Consider the following 25201-nt stretch of genomic DNA (forward strand, 5'->3'; position numbering starts at 1 on the left):
TTGTGAATACTGCGAGCTTGGAACATAATTAATCGTTATCGGATAAAATGTGCGTGCATTTATCATGAAACATACATTAAATTGTTCCTTGATGTCGATGCAATACATTTATGTTGTATATCACACTTTGCTTTCTTCAGTCCTGCTTTTTTTGCTCTCACGAAGCGGTTCAAATATGAACGTCACTGAAAGCTGCTAAATTACGAAACTATATGTCATATACCAGGTCTGCCTGCTCCTAAACGAATACGTTGCCCCCCCCCCCACCCCCCCGTCCCCTTTTATTTAGAATTTGATTGCAAATTTATGGGCAGTTTTATTTCACTAGAATTACTTTAAAAGCTTACTGCCCTCCATTCTGTGAAAGCGTGCTGCATTCTCGCATCCAGATTTGTCAGGAAGCATTGTCATAGTTTTAGTCAAGGCTTGCGTTCGCCTTATAAAGGCCACAATATATTAATGAAATGGCATGGTCAGTAATTTATGGGCACTAACTTAAATCTAAAAAAAAAACTATATAATCAAGTTGTAAGCTCAGTGGAGGTCAATCTAAAGGAGTTGATCGGCAACAACACTGCCAAGACTGACTGTATTGCTCAAGAGGGCCTAGAAGATGTGATGGTAAATATTTTCCCCTACGACCGATATCTTACTAAGATTTCCCGCTTTCCCGTGCAGAAAATTATTTTTGGACAAAAATTGAAAGTTTCTTACAGCCGGACCAACTATCGCCTGTTGTTCTGCCTGTTGTTTTAGGGCAGAGACTGTTAACACAAGAAACTGTTTCACGTATCCATCAAGCAAACTACAGATAAGAAAAATAGTCGGACTTTTCATGTTTTATGGCATTTTTCAGTTTGGTATTCGTAATGCTGTGGTACGTTCACTATAGTGTCGCGATACAAACAAAACGACTAAAGCATTTAAAAGAGACTTTCTATATTTTCTTCTACAGATAGCATTTAGCCTTTGATGTCGTAGATATGAGGCGCGAGGTTGTCTTTTATTATATTCCGCTCGAAACTCTTTAGATTCAAGAAAAATCGAATTTGCCAAAATTGGCCGAAATCATAGACTGACGGTTAAGTTGGGGAACCGATCGAAATTTTATTTGCGTTTGCGTGCAAGGAAACTAAACTGAAATGAACTTGACTTGAGCGCAAACCGTGAAGAGATTAAAAATGTTGACAAAGGAAAAATTCCTAATTTAGTAATGAAATTCAGATATATTTTTCGATCGTCAGATGCCATAAATCCAATTTTCTCTAAACTTCGGCTTTAGACCCTTTTATGATGTTGTACATTATATCTGAAAATCGGCTTCGGTCAGTAATTCTAGCGGTTTTGTGCATGTGACATGATGTGAGCGCCGCTGAAATAACCAAACTTAACGAAAACATCAAAAGTAAACAATTAAGACCGTTGCTTGTTTTTTCGACGTCGTGGGGGTTTGTTAAAAGAGAAGCCGTTCTTTTTCTAAAAAGCCATTGTATTAACTAATCTTTGTATTGATAAGCAAATTCCTTGCTTTCAAATAATTATCTCAAAGTGAAACAATTCAAGTTGCTTAATTATTTAAGTGTAGTTTGTACATCAGTGTCCTCATACGTTATTACTGATTTTGATTATTCTTTGAGGTGTAAAGTAATCTAACCGGAACCAGGGGAATTTTTTTAGGGGACTTTCAAGATTGGCCTAAGACCGAACATCGTCAGCCTCAGAAAGACTTGACCGAAACTGAAAAATCAAGACAAAAAATCCTTTGGCACCAAAGTCAACGAAATAACATGGTCGAAATTCATAGACACAACCTTTAAGCTGAAAACAAAACATCATATATAATTCAGTACGTTGTTAGCTGAAAGTCAATCTAAAGGTGGATTTCCACTGTAATTTTTAACGCGCGTTTACGTGCTTGAAAAACTTAGAGACACTTGAGTAAATTTTTTCACGCACGTTTACGCACGTTAAAAATTCACCTTCCACCTTAAATCCACCTTAACAGACTCGGTTTAAATTTATATTCTAAGGCTTGCGCTTGGCCATATTTGACTATTGCCTGCCTGCATGGGCAAAATATGTTTTTCTCGGCTTTTTAAAATTTTAATCTACATTGCCTTTCATATCTAACCTAAAAGTTATTTGTGGACAAAAAATAAAGAGAAATCGATTTTTTTCTATTTTTGCAGCGAACTGTTTAGTTTTGTTGATGTAAGTCAGGAATTTTGTTTCTTATTTCTTTTCAAAGTGTGTGGATTCTACGATTTACGATGAGGACAACTATTACTGCGAACATTTTACTGTTGATGATCATAGAAACTGTCAACACAAAACAATTGACATGTTCAAGTGAAAGGACGTTTATTGCCACTGAAGGTATTCTAGAATTAAGCTATATATACTGCAAGCTTAGTCAGGGAGCGAAGCAAAAGGGGGGAGGGGGAAAGGGGGTCTTTGGAGACGTTAGGAATAGGATGGACGCTCTGCCACGAGGTTCAAACCCTTACCCTTTTTTAAACCATTTTTAACAGACAAGGAAGCCACTTCATATACCTTCGATGGAAAAAGTTGAATCCCGATAACTGGAACGTTTTCTGGGGAAATCCTTGAAAAAGGTTCGAGATATCAACCGTTTGGGGGCTCGAGTAATTGAGGGTAAAATTAATAAGGAATAACAACCTAAGGGGAAATTGGAAAAGGTTCCTTGAGTTTTCATAATAAACGCGGGAGGATACTGTACCTTCTTTTAGATACTTACCAGAAAGGGGTACCCCTTTCTGGCAGAGCCTCTCATAAAATATATATGTGGTAATGGATTCAACTATCGGTGCCCTCCAGGTGGGAGGAGCTAACCTAGCCGCCTTAAACCCCCCTCCGAGCTCCGCCTTCCCCCGCTGTCGAGTGGATAGTGAGTGAGTAAATAGTCACGATATTGTCAACGTTGTTTCCATAGAAACTGGAATGAACCAAATTTATTTTACTATTTTGTATAACCGCTCTTATCCGAACTTCAATGTTTTGCATGATAGAAAACATCACATTCCCGTGTAGATTTTCCTAAACTTGTATTATTTTCCTTTCTCTATCAGGGTACATCCTCTCTGGACACACATTCTCGACCCAGCAAGTGTCTTCCTATCCATTCTGCCATAAGTTGTGCTCAGAGCATCCAAGATGTTTATCATACAATTATCAAGTATCGTCGCCTTCATCGAGTCACGTGTGTGAGATCAATGACGCTACAGCAAAAATGTGCCCTCATGACATGGTTAAAACGACAGGATACAAGTACTATGAGGACAAGGTGATCGAGTAAACGACGTTTTGAAGTGCTATACATAAATAAAAATTATTATAAACTTTTTTAGGCTATAGTAACATAGACACAATTGGTACAAACCCGTTGTGCACATTAATGGAGTAGATCAATCTCGTACATCGGGTCTTCGTTCACTACTGTGCAAACTTGACAAAACGAGCAACTCTCGACAGTTCCGTTGCAGGATCGAATTTGATTGGCCTTAAACACAATGAAAATGGCCAAAAGTAAACAACAAAAAGTTAGTAAATAATAAAGATGGTAAATTTCAAGCTCGGTGATAAATAGTGAAGAAATTATTCAACATGACACGAGCGTGGGACAAAGAAAAAAATCTGAGTCCCCGACGGGAATCGAACCCATGGCCTCCCAGATACCGGTTGGGCGCTCTAACCAACTGAGCTACGAGAGACTCGTTGTGAGTTGGGCCATTTACTAGGTTGATATGTGACACGCGTCCTGCATACTGCTAGGATCAGCAATGTAGAAATCATCAAATGTGTAGTAAATAATAAAGATGGTAAATGATGATTTCCAGGATCGCTCGTTTCGTAGCTCAGTTGGTTAGAGCGCCCAACCGGTATCTGGGAGGCCATGGGTTCGATTCCCGTCGGGGACTCAGATTTTTTTCTTTGTCCCACGCTCGTGTCATGTTGAATAATTTCTTCACAACAAAAAGTTAGTTGGCCATGCCTTTGAAAGCCAGGCCTGGGTAATTTAACCGGAAGTCCAATATTTTCGGTCTTTCAATCAGAACTTTCCAGGATCGCTCGTTTCCCGACCGCTCGTCAAAGGGAAGGAAGGCCCTGGGTACGAGGATGGAAGTGGATTGAACAGCTGTTTCGCCATTGCTTGGAAGAAGTTATTTTTTTTTAACAAAAAGTGTTTTTAAATTAGGCTTGATGTTGAGGCTAAGCCATGCACAAGCATTCATATTGCAACTTAACGCAAGCGAGGGAACGGAGTTGATCTGATCTGATGAAACCTATTATTCTGATTGGATCAATTCTTTTTTTCGAAAATGGCTACATCACAGTCCTGCGCTACCTTTTGCGGGTGCAATTTAAATATTTTCTTATACTCATAGCCGTTTTCATGGTGGAGTTTGTAAACACTCCTGTTCTTTGTAGAACACTTTTTATGTCTTTTTAAAACTGACATAATTATTTTTTTCATATTAATCTAGGATGCAACTTGTGGTTGGCAGTGTCCTCCTCGAGGTTTGTTCAAATTTCGTTTGATTATTTAATATTGTCTGTTTATTTTTGCAACGCTCTGTTTTAAAGATGGGTCAGTGCTACAAATATGTATGTGTTACTGCTACAAAAATGGCAACAAACAAATTCACAATCATTGATAAACAAAATGACGTTATTTTCTTGACGTCACTAGTTTTCATAGCAACGGTGGTTGATTAAGCGTCGTCTTCGCGTAACGCGGCATCAATAGAAGGAGTAAGCGTGAAGCGTGCAGCAGGGATGGTGCAGTGGTGAGAGCGCTCGCTTCCTACCAATGTGGCCCGGGTTTGATTCCGGCCCGGTGTCATATGTGGGTTGAGTTTGTTGTTGGTTCTCGTCCTTGCTCCGAGGGTCTTTTTCCTGGTCCTCCGGTTTTCCTTCCTCCACAAAAACCAACACTTTCAAATTCCAATTCGATCAGGAATACACGGCCCCGCAAGCTTATAGCTTTAATCCTTACCGTCTAAATAAAGGTAATTTATTTATTTATTTATTTATTTATTTATTTATTTATTTATTTATTTAATTATTTATTTATCTAGGGGCAACCGCACAAACAAGATAAGTGCAATACCGTTTTTGTGATTTTCGTCGTGGGTAATGACGTTATTATATATTGTTTCACTGTTATTGACTCTCCAAGACCATGCATCCAGTAAGAAAGATAACATGCACGCCACATTAGTTAACGGGTAGACAAGAGCAGTACTGCTTTTTCTGGAAGTGACAAACACGTGGACCCTCGGCCTGCTAAACACATGAATTGCATATAAGAGGTTATCCTAATACCATACTGGGCACGGAGCCTGTTTATGGAGACAATAATTATATAAGGAGCAGAACATAGGAGTTGATGTATGAGATGTGCACCAGTGTGAACGTTAGATTTGGAAGCGGTGCACTTCTGTAACAATGTACGGTGGTGGTCCTTCACCACATACCATTTTTTTAATCACAGCAAATGCGTCTTTCTCGTCATCAAAGGTGACGTGTATTATGTATAAGGAAAATGAGCAATTAAAGTTTAAAACAAAAACGAGGTTTTGCTCCCTCAAGGCAAACAACTAAGATGCAATTAAAGCCAGCGAGGTTTATGCTGACTCTATGCAAACAATAAAAGCAAGCGAGACTATTCCTCGTACTCTCTCGAGGTCAATAAACAGGACTCTGGCTAACTGAAATAAAGGTTAGAAAGTTTTGGGAATATGAAGAAGCAAGATGCTGCCTCTTGATGTACAACAAAGATAGCAGTAAACGAGACTTTGCTCGCATTCAAGTTTAACGTAAATAAGCCAGACTTTTGCTAAATAAGCGATACGTTTGCTCGCCCGTCAAACTTTTAGAGAACTAAGTAAACGAGACTTTTGCTCGCGCATTACACTTTAAGACAACTAAATAAACGAGACTTTTGTTCGCACACTAAACTATTAGACAAATAAATTAGCGAGAGTTTTGCCCGCGCATTAAATTTTTAGACATAAATAAGCGAGACTTTTGCTCGCGCATTAAACTTTAAGACAGCTTATAAGCGAGACTTCAGCTCGAGCATTAAACTTTAAGACAGCTTTATATACGAGACTTTTGCTCGCGCATTAAATCTTTAGAAAAACAAATAAGCGAGACTTTTGCTCGCGCATTAAATTTTTAGGCATAAATAAGCGAGACTTTGCTCGCGCATTAAATTTTTAGACATAAATAAGCGAGACTTTTGCTCGCGCATTCAATTTTTAGACATAAATAAGCGAGACTTTTGCTCGCGCATTAAGCTTTTAGACAACAAAGTAAGCGAGACTTTTGCTCGCGCATTAAACTTTTAGACAATTAGGTAAACCAAACTTTTGCTCGTGCATTAAACTTTTTGATAACTAAATAAGCGAGACTATTGCTCGTACGCAGTGAAGATAGTTAGATGTGCGTTTTCATAGCAAGTGAGACGAATGCAAAACACTGGTGTTTTTTGTACACTTCAAGCGTTCTTATTCCATTGACTTCAGCGGATGAAGTCTTGCTGAAATAGCCGGCGTTCGATCTTAACACACTAATATCCAAATCAACTGTTGCGTTTGTTCAACCTTTAAATTTTAAATGAAACGGCATACTGATTTTTAAAAAAAACCTAGAAAAAAAGTAACAAAATAATTGTTTCTGTTCGGATTTGAACCAACGACCGGGGCTTACACAACTTCTGTAGAAGTGCTCTCTACCAATTGAGCTATCGTAACTTTCTGCAATACAGAGTATTTTCTTTTGATTATTTAAACATTATATTTGGACGCGCTGTAAAAAAAATGTTTTATAACTCGGGCATGGGTAAGCAAAACCCCCCAAATCGCCCTGTTTTAGCCTATCGTACAGAGATAATGCCCACCAAATTTCTGCCCTGTATATAGCGTAAATATTCAAGCGTAACGAATGATTTATATATATGCAGTTACAAAGCAATGTATGGGCACGTTGCACAGAACTGCTAATTTCTCGATTCTTGAAAGATTCACACCAAAAACAAAAACGTAGGGTTATTAAGAGTCATACAGAGATACTTCATGCCAAATTTTAGACTGAAAGGTGTAATATTGAAGTTGTAGAATTATTTAATGGTACTAATTTGATTCTTTATTGAACTAATTTACAGAGCAATGTATGGGCTCGTGGCACAGAATTGCAAATTTCTCGGCTCTTGAAAGATTTACAGCAAAAACAAAAACGTAGGGGTTTAAAGAGTCAAACAGAGATACTTCATGCCAAATTTTAGACTGAAAGGTATAATATTCAAGCCGCAGAATTATTTAATGGGACTTATTTAATTATTTAGTGAATTATTTACAGAGCAATGTATGGGCACGTTGCACAGAATTGCAAATTTCTCGGCTCTTGAAAGATTTACCTCAAAAACAAAAACGTAGGGGTTTAAAGAGTCAAACAGAGATACTTCATGTAAAATTTTAGAATGAAAGGTGTAATATTCGAGCGAGAATTATTTAATCACAGAGATGATTTACATAATTACAGAGCAATGTATAGGTACATCACAGAATCGCAAATTTCTCAACTCTTGAAAGATTTTTATCAAAAATCAAAACGTAGGGCTATTAAGAGTCAAACAGAGATACTTCATGCCAAATTTTAGACTGAAAGGTGTAATATTCAAGCCGTAGAATTATTTAATCGTACTTAATTATTTAATTTTACAGAGCAATGTATGGGCACTTTGAACAGAATTGCTAATTTCTTGGCTCTCGAAACATTTTCATCAAAAACAAAAACGTAGAGTTATAAAGAGTCATACAGAGATACTTCATGCCAAATTTTAGACTGAAAGGTGCAATATTCGAGCCGTAGAATTATTTAATGGCATTTGTTTAATTTTTACAGAGCAATGTATGGGCACGTTTCACTGAATTGCAAATTTCTCGGCTCATGAAAGATTTTCATCAAAACCAAAAATGCAGGGTTATAAAGAATCAGACAGAGATACTTTATGCCAAATTTTAGACTGAAAGGTGTAATATTCGAGCCGTAGAATTATTTAATCGTACTTAATTATTTAATTTTATTTATTTTATATCTTGTTTGTGCAATTATTATTTTACGGTATAACCTGTTAAAAACACCCTTAATTTTCGCTTTAAATGCTTTTATCTCAAAAACGAGAACGGTGATACCCATTTTTAATTATTAAATATTGATTAGCATGTTATGATACAACTTTTTGCAAAGTTGGACAATTTCCTCGGAGCGGTGTTTGAGACCATATTTGTAGCAACGGATAAATATTTAAAGCACTGACCTATCAAAGCATAAGAGCTGAAAAGTGCTGGAAACTGTTGTCAACCTCCTAAACTGAGAAAGTCATTAATGAAATTGTTACAACCTCCATGCTTCACGACTACTCCTTCAAGAGATGCCGCGTTACGCGAAGACGATGCTTAATCAAGGAGCTAGAGTTATACAAACAAGCCACCATCTTTAAAGGTTTTTGGGGGGCGGGGGTGGGGGGGGGGGGGTAGGAGCTTCAAGAGACCAACTGTTTTTTGTTTTTTTTTGAAGAGTGGTGGAACCTGTCTGAGTACAATAGTTTTGACCATTTCTTTACACAGAAAGGTGTAAAAGGCAAATTATTTTATATATATTTGCCTCTCTTGGTTCTTGCAGATGTGGAAGGAACAAACTTTCAACTTACCTTTCCACGCAGATCCGTCGAAGATTACGTCAGATTTGATCTGCAGCGTTGTGCGCCACCGCTGATCGCTTTCACTGTCTGCCTGTGGTTAAAAGTTGCTCATGATGGAAGATCCGACACTCTCTTTAGCTACACAATTCCAAACGAAGACAACGAAATTGTACTGCGTAATTACATGGATTTGAAATTCTTTATTGCCGGTGAAAAGCGGTAAATATCATCATTAAAAAAATCATTTTCGGGAAAGAATTATATTGAACCAAATAGGCTAGCTGTAGAAAAATAAAAATACGATGCTGAAGAAATAGCGGGGAACGCTTTCCGCGTTTTAATTCTTTAATAAGGTCCAACAATCTTCCTAAGCAGGTAATAGCAAGAACTAGCAAGCTACGGGGAATTTGTCTTTTTGTGTAATTGCAGATTTAGTTGGCACAATTTAAAAGCATAGTGAGTATTTTAAGCATTGTTAGTGTTTGTACCGTGTTGTGAGTAATGTTTACTGTAATCAAGAGCACGCATTCGTGTTGTAAGTAGTACTTCCATGTTGTAAGAAGTAGTTCTTTTGTGTTGTAAATTAATATAAGAAAAAAAATCAAAATGTTTAGATAACCTTAATAAAAAGCACATGCTCTGATTGGTTAATTTAGCATTTACAATTTACCTATGGGTGGACGCTGCCGAATACCTTCAACCAGAGCGCGAAGGGGATTGAAATTTTATATCATCTGTTGTCTATTTCAATAATTTTCAATTATCAATAATAACAGTTATCTTCTTGTAGACGCATGAATACTGCTGTCAAAAATGGTACGTGGCGACATGTTTGCACAACCTGGGAGAACACCGCTGGCTCCTATAACTTGTACATTGACGGCACACTTATTGTAAATGGCGATAATTTGAAGACTGGTCATGTGATCGAGAATAATGGCATTTTTATCCTTGGTCAAGATCAAGATAGTTATGGAGGTGAATTTCAGTGGTATCAGAGCTTCTTTGGCCAGATGTATGGTATGAACATGTGGAACAGAGTTCTGACGGCAGAAGAAATTTTACACTTGTCAGAAAGCTGTTCTTACGGTGTCGGTAACTATCTGAGGTGGAGTGATTTCGTGACTGGCTTACATGGAAATGTGCGCAAAACGTCTCCAGCTACCTGCTTGCCATGAACTGTTGTGATGCGCATGCCTGATGATGTCTGACGGAAGACGTTTTGACCTTTGAAAACTTATGTTAAATTTTATATCTGTATAAAAATATCGGAATAGACACATGTACAACGTTGATTATTAGACAATTCTTGTAGTGTTAATTCCAAGAGTTTAATAGCACACTTAGGCATTTTTGACACTGTTACATGTACACCTTCATTGTAAATTCCCTAACAACTTGAACCGAGAATCGTTTCCCTACCTCAAGTGTTGGTTCTAAGAGCTTTATAGCACACTAAGGCATTTGTAAACATTTTGACATTTAAAAAAACCAAGGATGCGCATTCAGTGCATTTTGACAATGTTGCACCTTCAGTGTAAACCCTTATATCACCCCAACCAAAAGTCATTTCCATATGGACATGCTTCAATAAGTCTAACACTGCAATTTTCCCCCAAATTGCATTTCCCTTGAAGGTTCGAAAACACGGGATTTAGTTATACTTTACGCAATACGAGTCCGTTTTTTATCATCAACCATTTGAGCATGACTGCTTAATAATGCACTCGTATCATAAGCTAATAGGGCAATCCTTGTATATAAGACTTCATGTAAACCAAGGTAAATAAACGTATTTTATTGTCGTCGTTGTTGTTGTTACTTTCACTTTTGATCTTTTCTGTCGCGTTGTCTGTAGAAGTAGATATTAAACAACAGTACAACCAAGCAACCATATATTATCAGAAACCCTTATGGTATAATTTGGTTAATTCGCTGAACGGGCTCCATTATGGGAAATTTGCCATGCTATAATACAGAAATGTCAATCAAGTCAGAAATTTCGCCAAATTCGTCATTTTCGTCGAATTCGCCGCTTTCCTAATACCTACTAAGTCTCTCAAATGTCCGACTTTGGCGAAATTTCGCCAAATTCGTCATTTTCTTCAAATTCGTCGTTTCGAATTCGCCGCATATGCGATATTCGACTTTCGACTCGGAGGTGAAATGAGAATAATGAATAATGAATAACGGGCTAAAACAGAAAATAAATAAGGAATATTTAGGTTTCAATGCTTGGAATAATGAATAAGTCATTTCCAGTAAAGGAATAATGAATAGCGGTTTTCTACCGTGCTATATAATTTTTTATGTAAAATGATCTTCAACCCATGAAAGCGAATTTTCGGCAGTGTTTACAATTACACGGTTGAAATAAAGAGTGGTCTTTCAACGGAACAGGAGAAAGGGTCGAGAAAAGGATCGATCAAGAATTGCCAATGGGTAAAAAGAAGAAGAGAAGTCGTGATAAACGGTAGAGACTGACAGGACTGATCAGACATAAGAAAAAGTAAGCAATGTTTAATTTGCAGTAAAGAAAGGTGTAGATCTGGGCTTAGTTGTTCAAAGAGTGGATAACACTATCCACCGGAAAAATCGCTATTCAATGGATAAGTCAGTCAACAAACAAAACTGCGCTATCCACCGGATAGTGATTTATCCGGTAGATAGCGTTATCTATCTTTTGAACAACTGTGGCCTGGGTCGAATCTGAGGGAATCTGATATGTTTGCATTATTTTATGATGCATACACCGATACTTTAGGGACCGTTTATTTTTAATGAGGTGGGGGGAGGGGGTGGAATTCGAGGGGCGCCAGACCAAAAAAATATGGCTTCAAGGGGGGGGAGGGTGTGTGAGGGGGAGGGACACGCAAAATAATAGTAAGATGGCATCTAAAATAGTGCAAAACTTTTACCAGAATGCCTAAAATAGCGTTTCTGGGGTTCTAAAAATGAAAATTTTCCCGGGGGAGCAGGCCCCCCAGACCCCCCTACTTTGTTTTGTACCGAGCAGCATCAAGTCAATCCCACTAACTATTTGGTTGCAAATAAAACTGACCAAAAGTAATTGACACAATATAAACAATCAATGCAATAGCAATATTTTTCTTATCACTTTAAACTGCAATTTTTTCTGATATTCTAAATTGAGCTTGATACGTTTTACTTGTCATTTTTTTTTTGGGGGGGGGGGATTCTTTTAAAACATTTAGGATTACGAAGGGAAGAGTAGGGTAAAAATATCTGATCACGAGGGAAGGCCATTGTATTTTACAGGCACTGTCGATCAGATCCCACCCCCACATTATAAAAAGTAAATGGCCACTTAATTTAGGAAATAGGAAATAATGAATAACAAGAAAAATCTAAAAATGAATAATGAATAAGTCGTGAAAAATTTGAAGGAATAATGAATAAGTCAGTTCCAATAATTCCTCTTCTACCCCAGATTTCGACCCTTGGCGAAATTTTGCAAAATTCGCCATTTTCGTCGTTTTCGCCGAATTCGCCGCTTTCGCGGTACCATCCTCACAACTTAAGTCTCTCCAATGTTCGACTTCGTCTTTTTCGTCGTTGCGTGCATTTCTGAACATATCTCTCGCCCAAGTAAGACAGAATAATCTAGCACTAAGTAAATAATTATTCTGCCCTCAGATAACAAGAGTTCCATTAGGAACTCACCACCCAAGTAAGACACAACAATCCAGCACGAGGTCAATATGCTGCCCTCAGATAACACGAGTTCCACAAGGAACACACCAACCAAAGAAAAAATAATAATCTTGAACGAGGTTGATATTCTGCCCTCAGATAACAAGAGTTCCATATAAAACTCAAAACCAATGTTATACTTAATAATCTATAACGAGGTCAATATGCTGCCCTCAGATAACATGAGTTCCATAAGGAACTCACTACCCAACTAAGACAGAATAATCTAGCACGAGGTCAATATGCTGCCCTCGGATAACATGAGTTCCATAAGGAACTCGCTACCCAACTAAGACAGAATAATGTAGCACGAGGTCAATATGCTGCTCTCAGATAACATAAGTTCCATAAGGAACTTACCACCATAAGACATATAAACTAGCACGAGGTTTATATGCTGTGCTCAGATAACAAAAGTTTCATAAGGAACTCATCACCCAAGTTAGACAGAATAACCTAGCAGTAGGTCAATATGCTGCCCTCAGATGACATGAGTTCCTTATGGAACTCACCACCAAGTAAGACTTAATAATCTAGCACGAGGTCAATATGCTGCTCTCAGATAACATAAGTTACATAAGGAACTTACCACCGACATAAGACATATAAACTAGCACGAGGTTTATATGCTGCGCTCAGATAACAAAAGTTTCATAAGGAACTCACCAGCAAAGAAAGACAGAATAAACTCGGGCGAGAGCAATATATTTTGCCCACAGATAACAAGAGTTCCATAAGGAACTCATAACCCAGGTAAGACAGAATAATCTAGCTCGAGGTCAATATGCTGCTCTCAGATAACATAAGTTTTATAAGGAATTAATTAATTCGAACTTACCACCGACATAAGACATATAAACTAGCACGAGGTTTATATGCTGCGCTCAGATAACACGCGTTTCATAAGGAACTCACCATCGAAGTTAGACAGAATAATATAGCACAAGGTCAATATGCTGCCCACAGATAAAATGAGTTTCATAAGGATTCCACCACCCAAGTAAGACAAAATAATCCAAAACGAGGTCAATATGCTGCCCTCAGATAACGTGAGTTCCAAAAGGAACTCACCACCCAAGTAGGTAAGACAGAATAACCAGGAGTGACAGTAGACGATAAACTGAAATTTGACAAGCATGTAGCCAAAGTATGCAGAAAAGTCTCTCAGCAAGTTGCCGTACTCAAGCGCACGAAGAAGATACTCCCATTTGAAACAAGAAAGAACATCTATTTTGCATTCATTATTCCCCACTTCAACTACTGCTCAGAGACCTGGCACTTCTGCAGTAAAAGTGCCACTGCAAAACTGGAAAAAGTTAACGAACGTGCCCTCCGATTCGTTTTTAATGAAAAACAAATGCATTACCATGAATTGCTCAATAAGATAGGATTACCCTCATTGCTAAGTCAAAGACTTGCAAAAATAGTTTGTACGGTTTTTAAAGCAATTAATAACGATCACGCTCCCAAGAGCATTAAAAAGTTATTGGATTTTAGAGACGTCAGATACGATCTGAGAGGAACCGACATCCTGAAACAGCCAAGGGTCAACACCACCACCTACGGCCTCAAATCGTGGCGTTGCCTAGCGCCAAAGCTGTGGAACTTACTTCCAGATTCGTACAGAACCAACAGATCTTTTAAGGCCTTTAAAAATAGTATAATGAAAATTGACCTTTCGGGCCTTTTAACCTAATTTTAGTAGTATCAACTCATTTATTGTACAGCATATTGTATATATAATAACTACTTTAGATTTTATCTCATCATCCTGACTTATACATTTTTATTTATTTATTCACTTATTACCATTATTTTTTTTTTCTCCAACTAATTTAGGTGGAATACCTGTAAACAAGCTGGTGTGACATTTCTGCAAAGTCACACCTTATTGCTAAGTGTATGACACATTCAACTGCTGCTTTTGTTTTTCAAGCAGTGTCTCTTAGACATGAAACTTTATTTTCCAAATGATAAAATCGCATTTTTGTTTTATTTCTGATTCTATGTTATATAGCTTTATAATTTCTTAAGTGTAAGTAGGTAATGCCATGTATTTTTATGGAAATACCTCAATAAATTGTTGTTGTTGTTGTATTGTATTGTATTGTATTCCCTCAGATAATATGAGTTCCTTAAGGAACTCACCACTCAAGCAAGACTTAACAATCTAGAAGGAGGCCCTAAGATAACATGAAATCCATAAGGATTTCACCAACCAAATAAGACAGAAAAAAAAGCACGAGGTCAATATGCTGCCCTCAGATAACATAAGTTCCATAAGGAACCTACCTCCCAAATAAGACTAAAACTAGTGGTAACCACAGGTTAGAAAGTGTGGGCCTTGACGCACTTAGAAAAGGTACTTGTACGAGAGTGCGTACATTGTAATTTTAGATGGCAGTGTCAATAAATAAATGATAAAATCGACAAAAGACAATTATTCCGAGTAACGCATCAAGCAAGGAATGCATGTTTTTATCGTTTTGGGAAGTGTAATCGAACACGCGGTGTGAATTGAGAAGTGATTTTTCTCAGTCGGTAAACTCGCTATGTTGTGCTCGCCTTTTATTAACGTGGCGCGATTAATGATAAATCACTGGACAAAAGACAATTATTCCGAGTAACGCGTCACGCTTAATTGCCTCCAACCGGCCGCGAACCAGTCAGAGTTGTTTTTTGATTGACAGTTTTTTTGAAGTGTAGACGAGCACGCGGTGTGAATTGAGATGTGTTTTTCTCGGTCGATAAACTCGCTATGTTGTCAGTGTTATAACGAATTTCTCGAGAATAACCGTTGTTGGAATCATTCGCTTTGCCGTGGTTTATGTGTGATACAATCAGAGCAAATTTTCTCAAAAGCAACACCTGTAATACAAGTCTGCAAATTGTAATGTTTGCAATCTTCCATGTGACAGGAGCCTAGATCTTATGTGACAATCGTTCTTGGAGAACAGATTTTTCTCTTCCGGTGTTACGACAAACTGTCGTGATTGACACATTTTTCGCATTCCGATCGTTCTTAGTGGAAGAACAAAATTTTCAACTTCCGTTTTCTGTTTGCCTTTTATTAACGTGGCGCGCACGCGTAAAACGCAATCCGCTGGTCACTGTCAAGATTAGGGTTGCGGGCCTCTCTTGGGCCCGCAATAATCTAGCACGAAATCAATACGCTGCTCTCAGATAACATGAGTTCCATAAGGAACTCACTGTATATAAGCTCAAGTATTTTGTCTATGCATTGTACAGCTGTTTCACGCTCTAGATTAGTGTTGATACCTGCGCTGTGTGGTGGAAACACATGTAGTGAAATGGCCGCCATGATAAGTGGGCGACAATGTCAGTGCAAAGTTTTTTTTCCCTGTGTATGGAAGTTTAAATAGGTTCAAGCGTGTTTCGTAAATATTTCTTGACCGTCTACACTAGTGTTTTTTGGCAGTATATTTCAGCTTGAAATTCTTTGTATTTTTTTATAGAAACCATGCAAACGTGCGATTGTGTATTTTGAGTCTTCGAGCTCATCGAGCAAACTGTAAATGCTGCCTCGTCCCCAGGCACCGGTCGGCCGGACGGCAAAGGCGGTAAGGCGGGAAAAAGGGAGCGCGGGGGTTGATGGTTAGAGAGCGTCTGCATCAGGCCCACAACGCCAAGCAAACCGTGTACGTCAGTCCCACAACACCAAGCGAACCGTGCACTACCAAGGAGGAGGACGCCTGGGGACGAGGCAGCTGTAAATGTGTTCCCTTGGGCAGTGACCGAGTGTAGGATAGTGTGATTAAAGAACAGAGTGTGGCACGCGTTTGGAACCTGGATTTGTCAGTGTCAAGTGCCTGACAATTTTCTGGGAGCGGGTGAGGGATTGGCAGGCATCTCGTTTGTCCGTGCCAGTCGGCAAACAAAAAAATCTCTGAGTTCTGGGTACTGGATGGGCTTTCAAAAAAATAAAATAAAAAATACGGGGTTCCAAGGCTTCACGGATCCCCTGGATCCGCCACTGGAGAAATTCGTTCGACACCAAAACTTTGAAAGTAAATAAAATCTATTTGTAACGTTATTTCATATTTAAATAAATCTTTTTCTGTACATGAAAGGTTAAGTTTATATCATTCAGCCAGTTAAAGCTTCTCGGAAGACTTGCTACTTTACGGTGTTCTCATTATCAAAACTTTTTTAAGTCTGAGATTTTATCATTGCATTTCAGATAACATTGTTTTTTTATGAAACTTTTATGGGCTAATTCCGTTATTTTCGTTCAAGGAAAATGGAGAATTTCCGCTAGAATTACCATAATCGTATCGGAACTAAAGCCCCTTACTTAATTCTTATGACATTGTTTAGCCATATACCCACAGTTTTACTTTGTTTTAGTATGTTTTTTATTGTTTTGCAATAACTTCCTCTGTTACAATTTATAAGTTCTTAGAGCAGGCTAGGTAAAGAAAACTACAGTGGGAAACATTCCCACGCTAACAGATGTCAAAAAATTCACGAAAATTCTGACAAAGAAGCTTCCTACTGATTCTTAATTTGACTGTCTGTTCTTTATAGAAATAAAGGTCAAATGCAAAAAATAAGCTGGAGCCTATTGCGAAAAGTTAATTCAGAAGTTCAGTGTTTTTTCTGCTAATGAGTTCATGCCTTGTCGATTGTCATAACTCAAACAATTGATCGAACACTTCTTTTCATGTGTAATAATATATTATTATTAATTCATAGTTTACTCTTAGTTAAGTAAGTACTCGACATGGATTTTCAGTCTGATATTTCGTTTCATGTGATTACATAATTCGTTTGGCAGTGGTTTGGTGGGGCGCGCTAGCGCTAACTAAGGTTAGTTTAGTTTATTTGCCTTTTTTGTTCCCCTGCTTTTTATTGAAGCTTGACTTGTCAATATAATTAAAAGCACAGTACTCCGATAGACACGCGTTCTTGAAAATGTTTCAGTATGCGACGTTGAAAGAAAATTGTATTATCCTTTATTTTCACTTTTATTATATTTTTTCATTTTTGCCTTTTCAACGTAAATTTTACTAGTCAAATTTGATTTTTAATTTACGTGCAACTCTGAATGTATACTTGCAGTTACGTTACTAATCTACTATATCATATAGACCTTCGTCAAGTAGTTTTAATTTTCAGTGTTATTTTTGCACTTGTTTTGAGTGTTAATTTCACTGATTTGCAGTGTGTTAGTCATTCTTTAGTGCTTTTATAATATTTGCACTTAAACGTTTCTGTTTGCCATGTTATAAATCGCAAAATGTTTTTTTTCTTCCAAATTCGAATCCACTTAAAGTTAAGGAAATTTCTGTCGCAAAATTCAAAAATTGCCACTTTTCCGGCGCTTAAAATGGTGCACGTTCTTATAAAGAAAATGGGAATATTAATTGCCCGTAGAAAAAAATCTGTATTCTCATATTGTTGTTATCAGATCAAAAGATTCAGATTGCTTGATTCTGGATTTTTAACATCTGCATTTATTTTCCTATCCAGTCTATGAATTCAAAATTTAAACGACAGATTCGTTAGATTCTGGATTGCCCCATCTACTGACGAGACGAAAATAACTTCGGGAAGTAAAAGCTAACAGCTACACGTCTGACTTGTTTGTGTACTACTTTTATTACAGGCTTGTAAGATGTAACACTATACCCGAGAAAGTGGCAACAACATGATGAGGCTATCAATCGCTCTGTTTATCCTGAAGCTGGTTCTTTGTAAAAGTACAAATGCTGAATATCTTCAACCTTCCTGCGCGAAAAAATCCAGGAAATTCCTTGCAACTGAAGGTACAAACTTTCCTTAAAGCATATACAAATTTGGAAGCGCGGTATTACGCTGGGCTGTGCCGTGTTCTGGTTAGATTTGCCCTACACGTCGAACTCACACAATCTAAACCAGAAACGTGAAGCGAACGACTTTGAGAAAGTACGGGTTCTGGCGCACAACACGTAGGAATTGCTGAATTTTGGCGCAAAGCTAGGGAAGTATTTTGAGGCTAACCTTTACTAATAGAGAGAAAAGCAATGATATTGTTGGTTAGTTCAGAAGGGATTCTGCACTTGCCGCATCGGGTTTCCTACAAACCCAAAACCTTTGAATCTTCTACATTTATTTATATATTTGTATGAAATGACAACGCAAGCATTTTAATTCTGTCATAGTTAAATCTTCATTTGAAAAGGCAATAATCCTTTCAAATCTTTGAATATTTAATGCATATTATTCCTTGACGTTTGCATAAGTAATTTAGGCCAATCGCAAGAAACTTTGATCTAAGATAATTTATATTTCTGACCCGTTTCAAAAACTTTTAAGGTGGCTTATCAAAATCTGTGATTCAATTTTCCCTCAGGGCACGCTCTCATTGGTCACGTGTTCTCCACCCACAATGTCAACTTATTTCCAGAATGTCATGAGTTATGCCTTCAGGCTCCACGCTGTTTATCATACAACTATGAGTACAAATCAACATCAGCTAACCACGTGTGTGAGATAAACGACGCTACGGACAAAATGTGTCCTGGTAGCTTGGTGAGAAAACCGGGATTTAAATATTACGAAGACAAGGTGAGTAAATTGAAAAAGAAAAAAAAACGTAATTGCTCTGCAGGGGAAGAAGGTCTTTTAGGTATAACAGTGACAGGAAGTGCCAGGGTATTTTAGGGGGTCGAAATTATGTTTTGAGTATTGTTTTGGGCTAAGTAAGATATTTTGCGATGACTTCAAGGGGGTGAGACACATTGATAAGGACTCTCGGCTTGACGAAACGGAGGCTTCTCAGTTTTGTGTCAAACAATGGTTCAATTCATTTACAAAACAGTAAAATGTATTTTTTTTTTCAGAGAAAAAATGCCCTTTTGGTTTCACTTACATGTACGTTCTGCACCGTCGGAATTTGGGGGAATGGGGGGGGGGGGGGGTTAGATAGTACATACCACATAATTGACAAACTTTATCTTGAGCCTATCAACAACAAAGACAACAAAATAGGCCCTTTTCCACGACCCGGTCATATGGTACAAAAACGCCCATGCTGGACCGAAAAAAACATGCAGTGGAATATTCAGAACAAAGCCATTCGCACCAGTCAAGCTTCACCTCCTTTGTTTTGAATTTCCCTCTGCGTACCTTGCGTTCCATCATGGCTGATTTTGTACGATGTGACCGGGTCGTGCAAAGGGCCTTATTATTGTCTTGATCAATTATTAGTTTTCGCGTAGCTACCCTCGGCAAGCTAGATTTAAGTTTTTGTTGTTGTTTTTTCGTTTATCAAATCAAGCATCACGGTTTGTTTGTTTGTTTTTATGTTTACTAAACTATTGTTTACTTTAATTTACTCTAGGGCTCAATGTGCACCAGACCTTGTCCACCATCATCAACAGGTTATGTAAATTTTTGACTGAAACTGCCAGTGGCGCAAAATTTCAACTGAGAAGTCGAGCCTCGAACTCGCAATCGACACTAAGGGCTTAACTGTCAACTGACAAATGGTCAAAAATATGTTAATGAAAATTTACATTTCCATCTCTTTAAAAGAGTGTGTAATGAGCTTAGGAGAACAATTAGTAGAAACTAGTTCTGTCATGGGTCGTTCCATAGCCAAATAATTATAATTTCTTTCTCTTGGTTCATCTTGCAGATACTGACGAAACAAACTTCCAAGTTACCTTTCCTGAAAAGTCCGTCAAAGATTACATCAGATTTGACCTGCAGCGTTGTGCGCCACCGCTGACCGCTTTAACTGTCTGCCTGTGGTTAAAAACCGCTGACCAAGGGGATGCCGGTTCCAGCTTTAGTTACGCACTTCCAGATGTAGACAACGAAATTGGAATTCACGACTACACGAGTTTTACATTCATAATTGCGGATAATTATAAGTAAATATCTTGATAATATGTTGCTAGGGTGAAAATACTGTTGTAGCCAGGCATGATTGTTTTAAAACTAAAAAACAATTGCTGTCACTGACTAACATTGAAAATATGGGACGTTTCGATTAAAATACTGTAACCTTTTTCAGCAATAATTAAAACGGCGACCAGACGTAAATAAGGTGTTGTAAGAAGGCGAGAACCAACTCGGGATTGACCAATATTTTGTACATGTCAACTAGATGTGCAACTAGAGTAGTTTTTATAGTAAAGGTAAAAGGCACCTTGGAAAAGGCTTACTAAGGAGCTGTAAATAAAGGCCGGGAAACAACGTGAGGATTCAAATTGATTTAAAATCACGAGCTTGGATAGCCTGCGTAGCAGGCGCCTGTGTAGTTATTTAGCGCGTTGAAAAGCGCGTTTCCCATACGCGCGCTCGAAACTAAGGCGCCTACTACGCAGGCTAGAGCTTGGGTTAACCTATGAGATATTATATTATTCATGCTGGGCTATATAGCTAGAATTATTAAAGGATGCCAACAAATATCGTGTTCAATTACTTCTGACTTTTCTTAATTACTTGACTTTCTGTTTAATGTAAGGGATTTATATATCTAGCAATATCGTCCACCAGCCAATGTAATAATTGGTTGTCTTTCATCCTCATAGACAAATCGGAACTGCTGTCAATGATAACCAATGGTATCACATCTGCGTAACATGGGAGAACGTCGCTGGCTCGTGGAACTTTTACATTGACGGCGACAATTCAGAAAATGGCAAAGATATGGAAGCAGGTCATGTGATTGGCAACAATGGTATTTTTATCCTTGGTCAAGATCAAGATAATTATGGGGGAAGTTTTCAGCAGCATCAGAGCTTCATTGGCCAGATGTATGGCGTGAACATGTGGAACAGAGTTCTGACGGCTGACGAAATTTCACACATGTCGGGAAACTGTTCCTATGGGGTCGGCAACTATCTGAGGTGGAGTGATTTCGTGACTGGCTTACATGGAAATGTGTACAAAACGTCTCCAGCTTCCTGCTTGCCATGAACTGTGCATGCGCATGCCTGATGAAAGATGGAAAATGTTTTGACTTTTGATAGCTAATGTTCACTTTTGTATCTGTATGAAATCATTCGAATAGACACAGTGTAGATTAGTGTTGTTTCTACGAGTTTTTATAGCACACTAAGGCATTTTTGACATTTTAACACTTCAGTGTACGTAATCTCCCTTTAAACAACTTGAACCGAAAGTCGCTTCCCTATGAATTTATTTCACTAAGAAGAACACTGCAATTTTACCCCAAATTACGTTTCCCTTGGACGTAAGATAACACAGGATTAAATATTACAAATGTAATGTTTCAGTCAGTTATATAGTAATAAGGTCATTAGTTAAGCTGACAACTAGTCTTTTTCAGTTTTCAAAAAGACTTTGCTCGTTCTAATATAACCTAACCATTTTAAGTCTGACAGTCCAGCTGCTCAACTAGATTAGCTCCTATATATTTTCTGAGTGGAATTCTCAAGGTTATGGTTGTGTAATTCTTGTAACCCAAGGTAAATAAACGTGTGTTGTTGTTGTTGTTGTTGCTGTTAGTTTTGATGTGGTTCGAGTTCCACACCAAAAATATAAGGGCTCCAAGAATTTGAGCCCCCCCCCCCCCTTCCCCTTTCCTATTAAAACCATGTAAAGAAGTCGAAATTAATCGAGGGTTAACTGCATTTAGTAGCTTTAGGGTTATATATTTAATTGAGAAAAATTAAAATTTGTTATTGACACGAGCCAGACTTAACTTAAAATGACACGCATATCCTTACATTTGCCGGACAATAATGGCGACTCGATCTCTACAGTGACCTTAATCAGGTTAATGATCCAGGGGATTTTCAGTTGTTAATTATTTAACGAGTTTATTCTTAAAGTGTTTTTCACTTTAGTGTCGAAAGTAATTCGCGTTTGCATTGGTTTTGCATTACTACGCTTTGTGATTGGTTTAAAACCATCGCGCCACTTTCTCAGCCAATCAGAAGTAAAACCAAAACCAATAATGACGCGCTCGCGCACGTTTTCCCGCGCTTCGTGCCGGCTGCATGTATTTGCTTCGAGTTTTAATTTGTTTACTGGATTGTCTGTGTTCTTTGTGATTGGCTTGAGTGGCTACTTTGGTTTCGATTTTACGACACTCAATTGAAAACTGCTCTAATGGGTTGCAAAGTTATACCACTGCGAAGTTCGTTCCTCACAAAAACTCAAAGGTAAATTAAATCTAGTTGTTACGTTTTTTTCCATATTTAATAAACCTTTTTCTGTACGATGGAATTGATCAAAGGTTACATCATGAGTGAGTTTAAAGAAATATCTTTGCAGTTTTTCTGATAACTTTCAAATTGAAGGAAACATCAAATCAGTAGTTTTCTGGGGTATTAAAAAAAACTAAAGGAGTAAAACAAAACGGAAAATCTACAAGGATGGTTTAATTTTGACTGACGAAGATTAAGATGATTTATGAGCGAAAATATTTTTCAAGTTGAGTTGTCCGTGACGTAGTTCCTTTAAACGGCTTGCACAACTTGTTACTTTACGGTGGTTTCCTTTTGAAGTCTGAGTGTTTTTTATTTTCAGGCAATTCTAAAAGCGTTGTTTTTATAATGAAACTTTTGAGTGGCAATTTCTTTCCTTTCGTTTAAGGAAAAATGGAATATTTCGGTTGGAGTTACAATGATCACAACTTAAGAGGACATGTGCACAAATTTCTCACAAAAATGAAACTTCTTGGCAAGAGTCCTTTTAATGGATTTCGCTCATACTCTTACCATGGGTAGGCCTTAATATGAAATAAATCACAGTATACTTTGTTTGGCTAAATATCGATTTGTTTTCGAGAAAATCGATAATTCTAAAATCCAGCAAAATTGACGCTTTCGGAGCTTAAAATTTATGCCGAGTTTGTTAGCTTCGCGTCGAAAAATAAAGCACTCTGGAAGAAAAATACCTATTAAATATCGAAGAATAACATCAAATTAGTACGTCGAAAGCAATTTCGGTTCTTGAAGTCCTTTTATTTACAAAATATAATTAAATTTATTTGACACACTTTTGATTTAATTCAAAATAGGTCAAACTTATCGCTTTATTTAAGTATGAGCGAAGCGAAATAAATGGCCGAAAATTTGGTATTAGACAGATAAATGATTGTTCTTTTCGATACTAAAAGGATTTCCTTGGGAAATGATTTAGTGCGATGCTTTCAGAACTCAAAGTTGCTTAAAATTCGTTAATTTAACCGACCGTGACATTGTTGATCTTATCAACTTTATGTAAACATTCCACGCAAAGGTTAATTTTCCCCATGTGAACGTCAACTGAGTAAAATAAAAACATAGACTCGCTTACCGTGGTGTTCGCTGATACATTATAAATCCTGTTTTCTTCATTTAAGACAAAACCTAAGCCCTCGGCGAAGCTGGTTATCCAATTTTCTTGACGCGCTATTTGTAACTGATTTCCACGTCTTGAAGTGACAGTTCTTTTCCATGCATTCTTGAAAACAGTCCAGTCTTAACTGATCAGTGTAAACAGGAATACGAAGTACTTTGCTTTAAATCAACTTAAAGCTTAGCAGCAGTGGTAGATAAATCGATACGGCCGGCGAATCTTCGTTTCGAAAACCGCCATTTGAGATTTGTCGGCCCTTTGTCCTGCGGTATGCAGATAATTAATTCACACTTGAGTAACTTCCGGCACATGAAATCGACAACCACCGTGACCAGATAGCACCCTGCTTTTGGGTTTATTGGTTGATGCACTATTTTTATTATTTTAATATAAGCTCTGAATGAAAAACTTTTGGGCTGAACTTGTAATTAAGTTTCACTTGAGTAAGCCACCGCTCGAGAGAGTTGTTAAATGGTTGCATGAAAGCGCTTTTAACTTCCGGGTCGAAATTCTTCTGTTGCATTGCTTGGCTTTGTTTCATATTTTTTATCCAGTTTTTACCCTTGTTCAAACTCTTGATTAGGCTAAGGCAAAACAGTTGTAGAGTCAACTCCCTCTTATTGAAGACCTCTATAAGACGGATACCTGGTGTTGGTCCTGTCCTTGCCGTTTTTCAGTCATTAATTTTTTATACTGTAACCAGCTAGGCTACGTTTACACGGGACCGGTCCGGAACCGTTCCGAACCGGACCTGACCGGATCGACCTCTGTTTACACGTAACTGTTTGGAACCGATCCATGTGTTTACACGGGACCGTTCTGGAACCGGTCCGGAACGGTTCCATAACTGGACCTGCAAAATAGCAGGTCCAGTCCAGTTTTTGGATCCGTCCCGGACCGATTCCAGAACGGTCCCGTGTAAACAGAAGGCCTATCCGCTCCAAAAATCGGACCGGATCTGTTCCGGACAGCAGCAGTGGTAGATAAATCGATACGGCCGGCGAATTTTCTTTTCGAAAACCGCTATTTGAGATTTGTCGGCCCTTTGTCCTGCGGTATGCAGATAATGTATTTCACACTTGCGTAACTTCCGGCACACGAAATCGACAACCGCCGTGACCAGATAGCACCCTGCGTTTTGGTATAGTATTGGTTGAGGCACCATATTATTGCTATATTAATATAAGCTCTAAATGAAAAATTTTTGGGCTGAACATGTAATTAAGGCTACGTTTACACGGGACCGGTCCGGAACCGTTCCGAACCGAACCGGACCTGTTTACATTGAACCATTTTGAACCGATCCAGGTGTTTACACGGGACCGTTCTGGAACCGGTCCGGAACGGATCCATAACTGGACCTGCTATTTTGCAGGTCCAGTTTTGGATCCGTTCCGGACCGGTTCCAGAACGGTCCCGTGTAAACAGAAGGCCTAT

At 38.1% G+C, this 25201-nt stretch overlaps 2 protein-coding genes across 2 annotated transcripts; both read left to right on the forward strand.

Annotated features, from left to right (window-relative positions):
• Window positions 1-1997: 1997 nt before the first annotated feature.
• LOC144628627 (serum amyloid P-component-like) lies at window positions 1998-9906 on the forward strand. Its single transcript, XM_078486765.1, has 5 exons — window positions 1998-2376; window positions 3090-3304; window positions 4506-4539; window positions 8710-8947; window positions 9519-9906. Exons 1-5 carry the CDS (start codon window positions 2271-2273, stop codon window positions 9904-9906), a joined length of 981 nt encoding a protein of 326 aa, XP_078342891.1. The 5' UTR covers window positions 1998-2270.
• A 7335-nt stretch (window positions 9907-17241) lies between these two features.
• Window positions 17242-21464, forward strand: LOC144628623 (C-reactive protein-like). Its single transcript, XM_078486760.1, has 6 exons — window positions 17242-17272; window positions 18072-18231; window positions 18798-19012; window positions 19788-19827; window positions 20085-20322; window positions 20986-21464. Exons 2-6 carry the CDS (start codon window positions 18114-18116, stop codon window positions 21371-21373), a joined length of 999 nt encoding a protein of 332 aa, XP_078342886.1. The 5' UTR covers window positions 17242-17272; window positions 18072-18113; the 3' UTR covers window positions 21374-21464.
• Window positions 21465-25201: the final 3737 nt, after the last annotated feature.

This window comes from Oculina patagonica, chromosome 10 (genome assembly GCF_052425735.1).
Source record: "Oculina patagonica isolate OP01 chromosome 10, crgOcupat, whole genome shotgun sequence".
NCBI lineage: Eukaryota > Metazoa > Cnidaria > Anthozoa > Scleractinia > Oculinidae > Oculina > Oculina patagonica.

What these genes read in the sequence shown, in the direction of transcription:
- LOC144628627 (XM_078486765.1), top strand. Translation starts at nt 2,271, where the DNA reads ATGAGGACAACTATTACTGCGAACATTTTACTGTTGATGATCATAGAA. An exon ending in GACGTTTATTGCCACTGAAG is followed by an intron (nt 2,377 to 3,089) that starts GTATTCTAGAAT and finishes TTTCTCTATCAG; the next exon opens with GGTACATCCTCTCTGGACAC. An exon ending in TTGGCAGTGTCCTCCTCGAG is followed by an intron (nt 4,540 to 8,709) that starts GTTTGTTCAAAT and finishes TGGTTCTTGCAG; the next exon opens with ATGTGGAAGGAACAAACTTT.
- LOC144628623 (XM_078486760.1), top strand. Translation starts at nt 18,114, where the DNA reads ATGATGAGGCTATCAATCGCTCTGTTTATCCTGAAGCTGGTTCTTTGT. An exon ending in GAAATTCCTTGCAACTGAAG is followed by an intron (nt 18,232 to 18,797) that starts GTACAAACTTTC and finishes ATTTTCCCTCAG; the next exon opens with GGCACGCTCTCATTGGTCAC. An exon ending in TTGTCCACCATCATCAACAG is followed by an intron (nt 19,828 to 20,084) that starts GTTATGTAAATT and finishes TTCATCTTGCAG; the next exon opens with ATACTGACGAAACAAACTTC.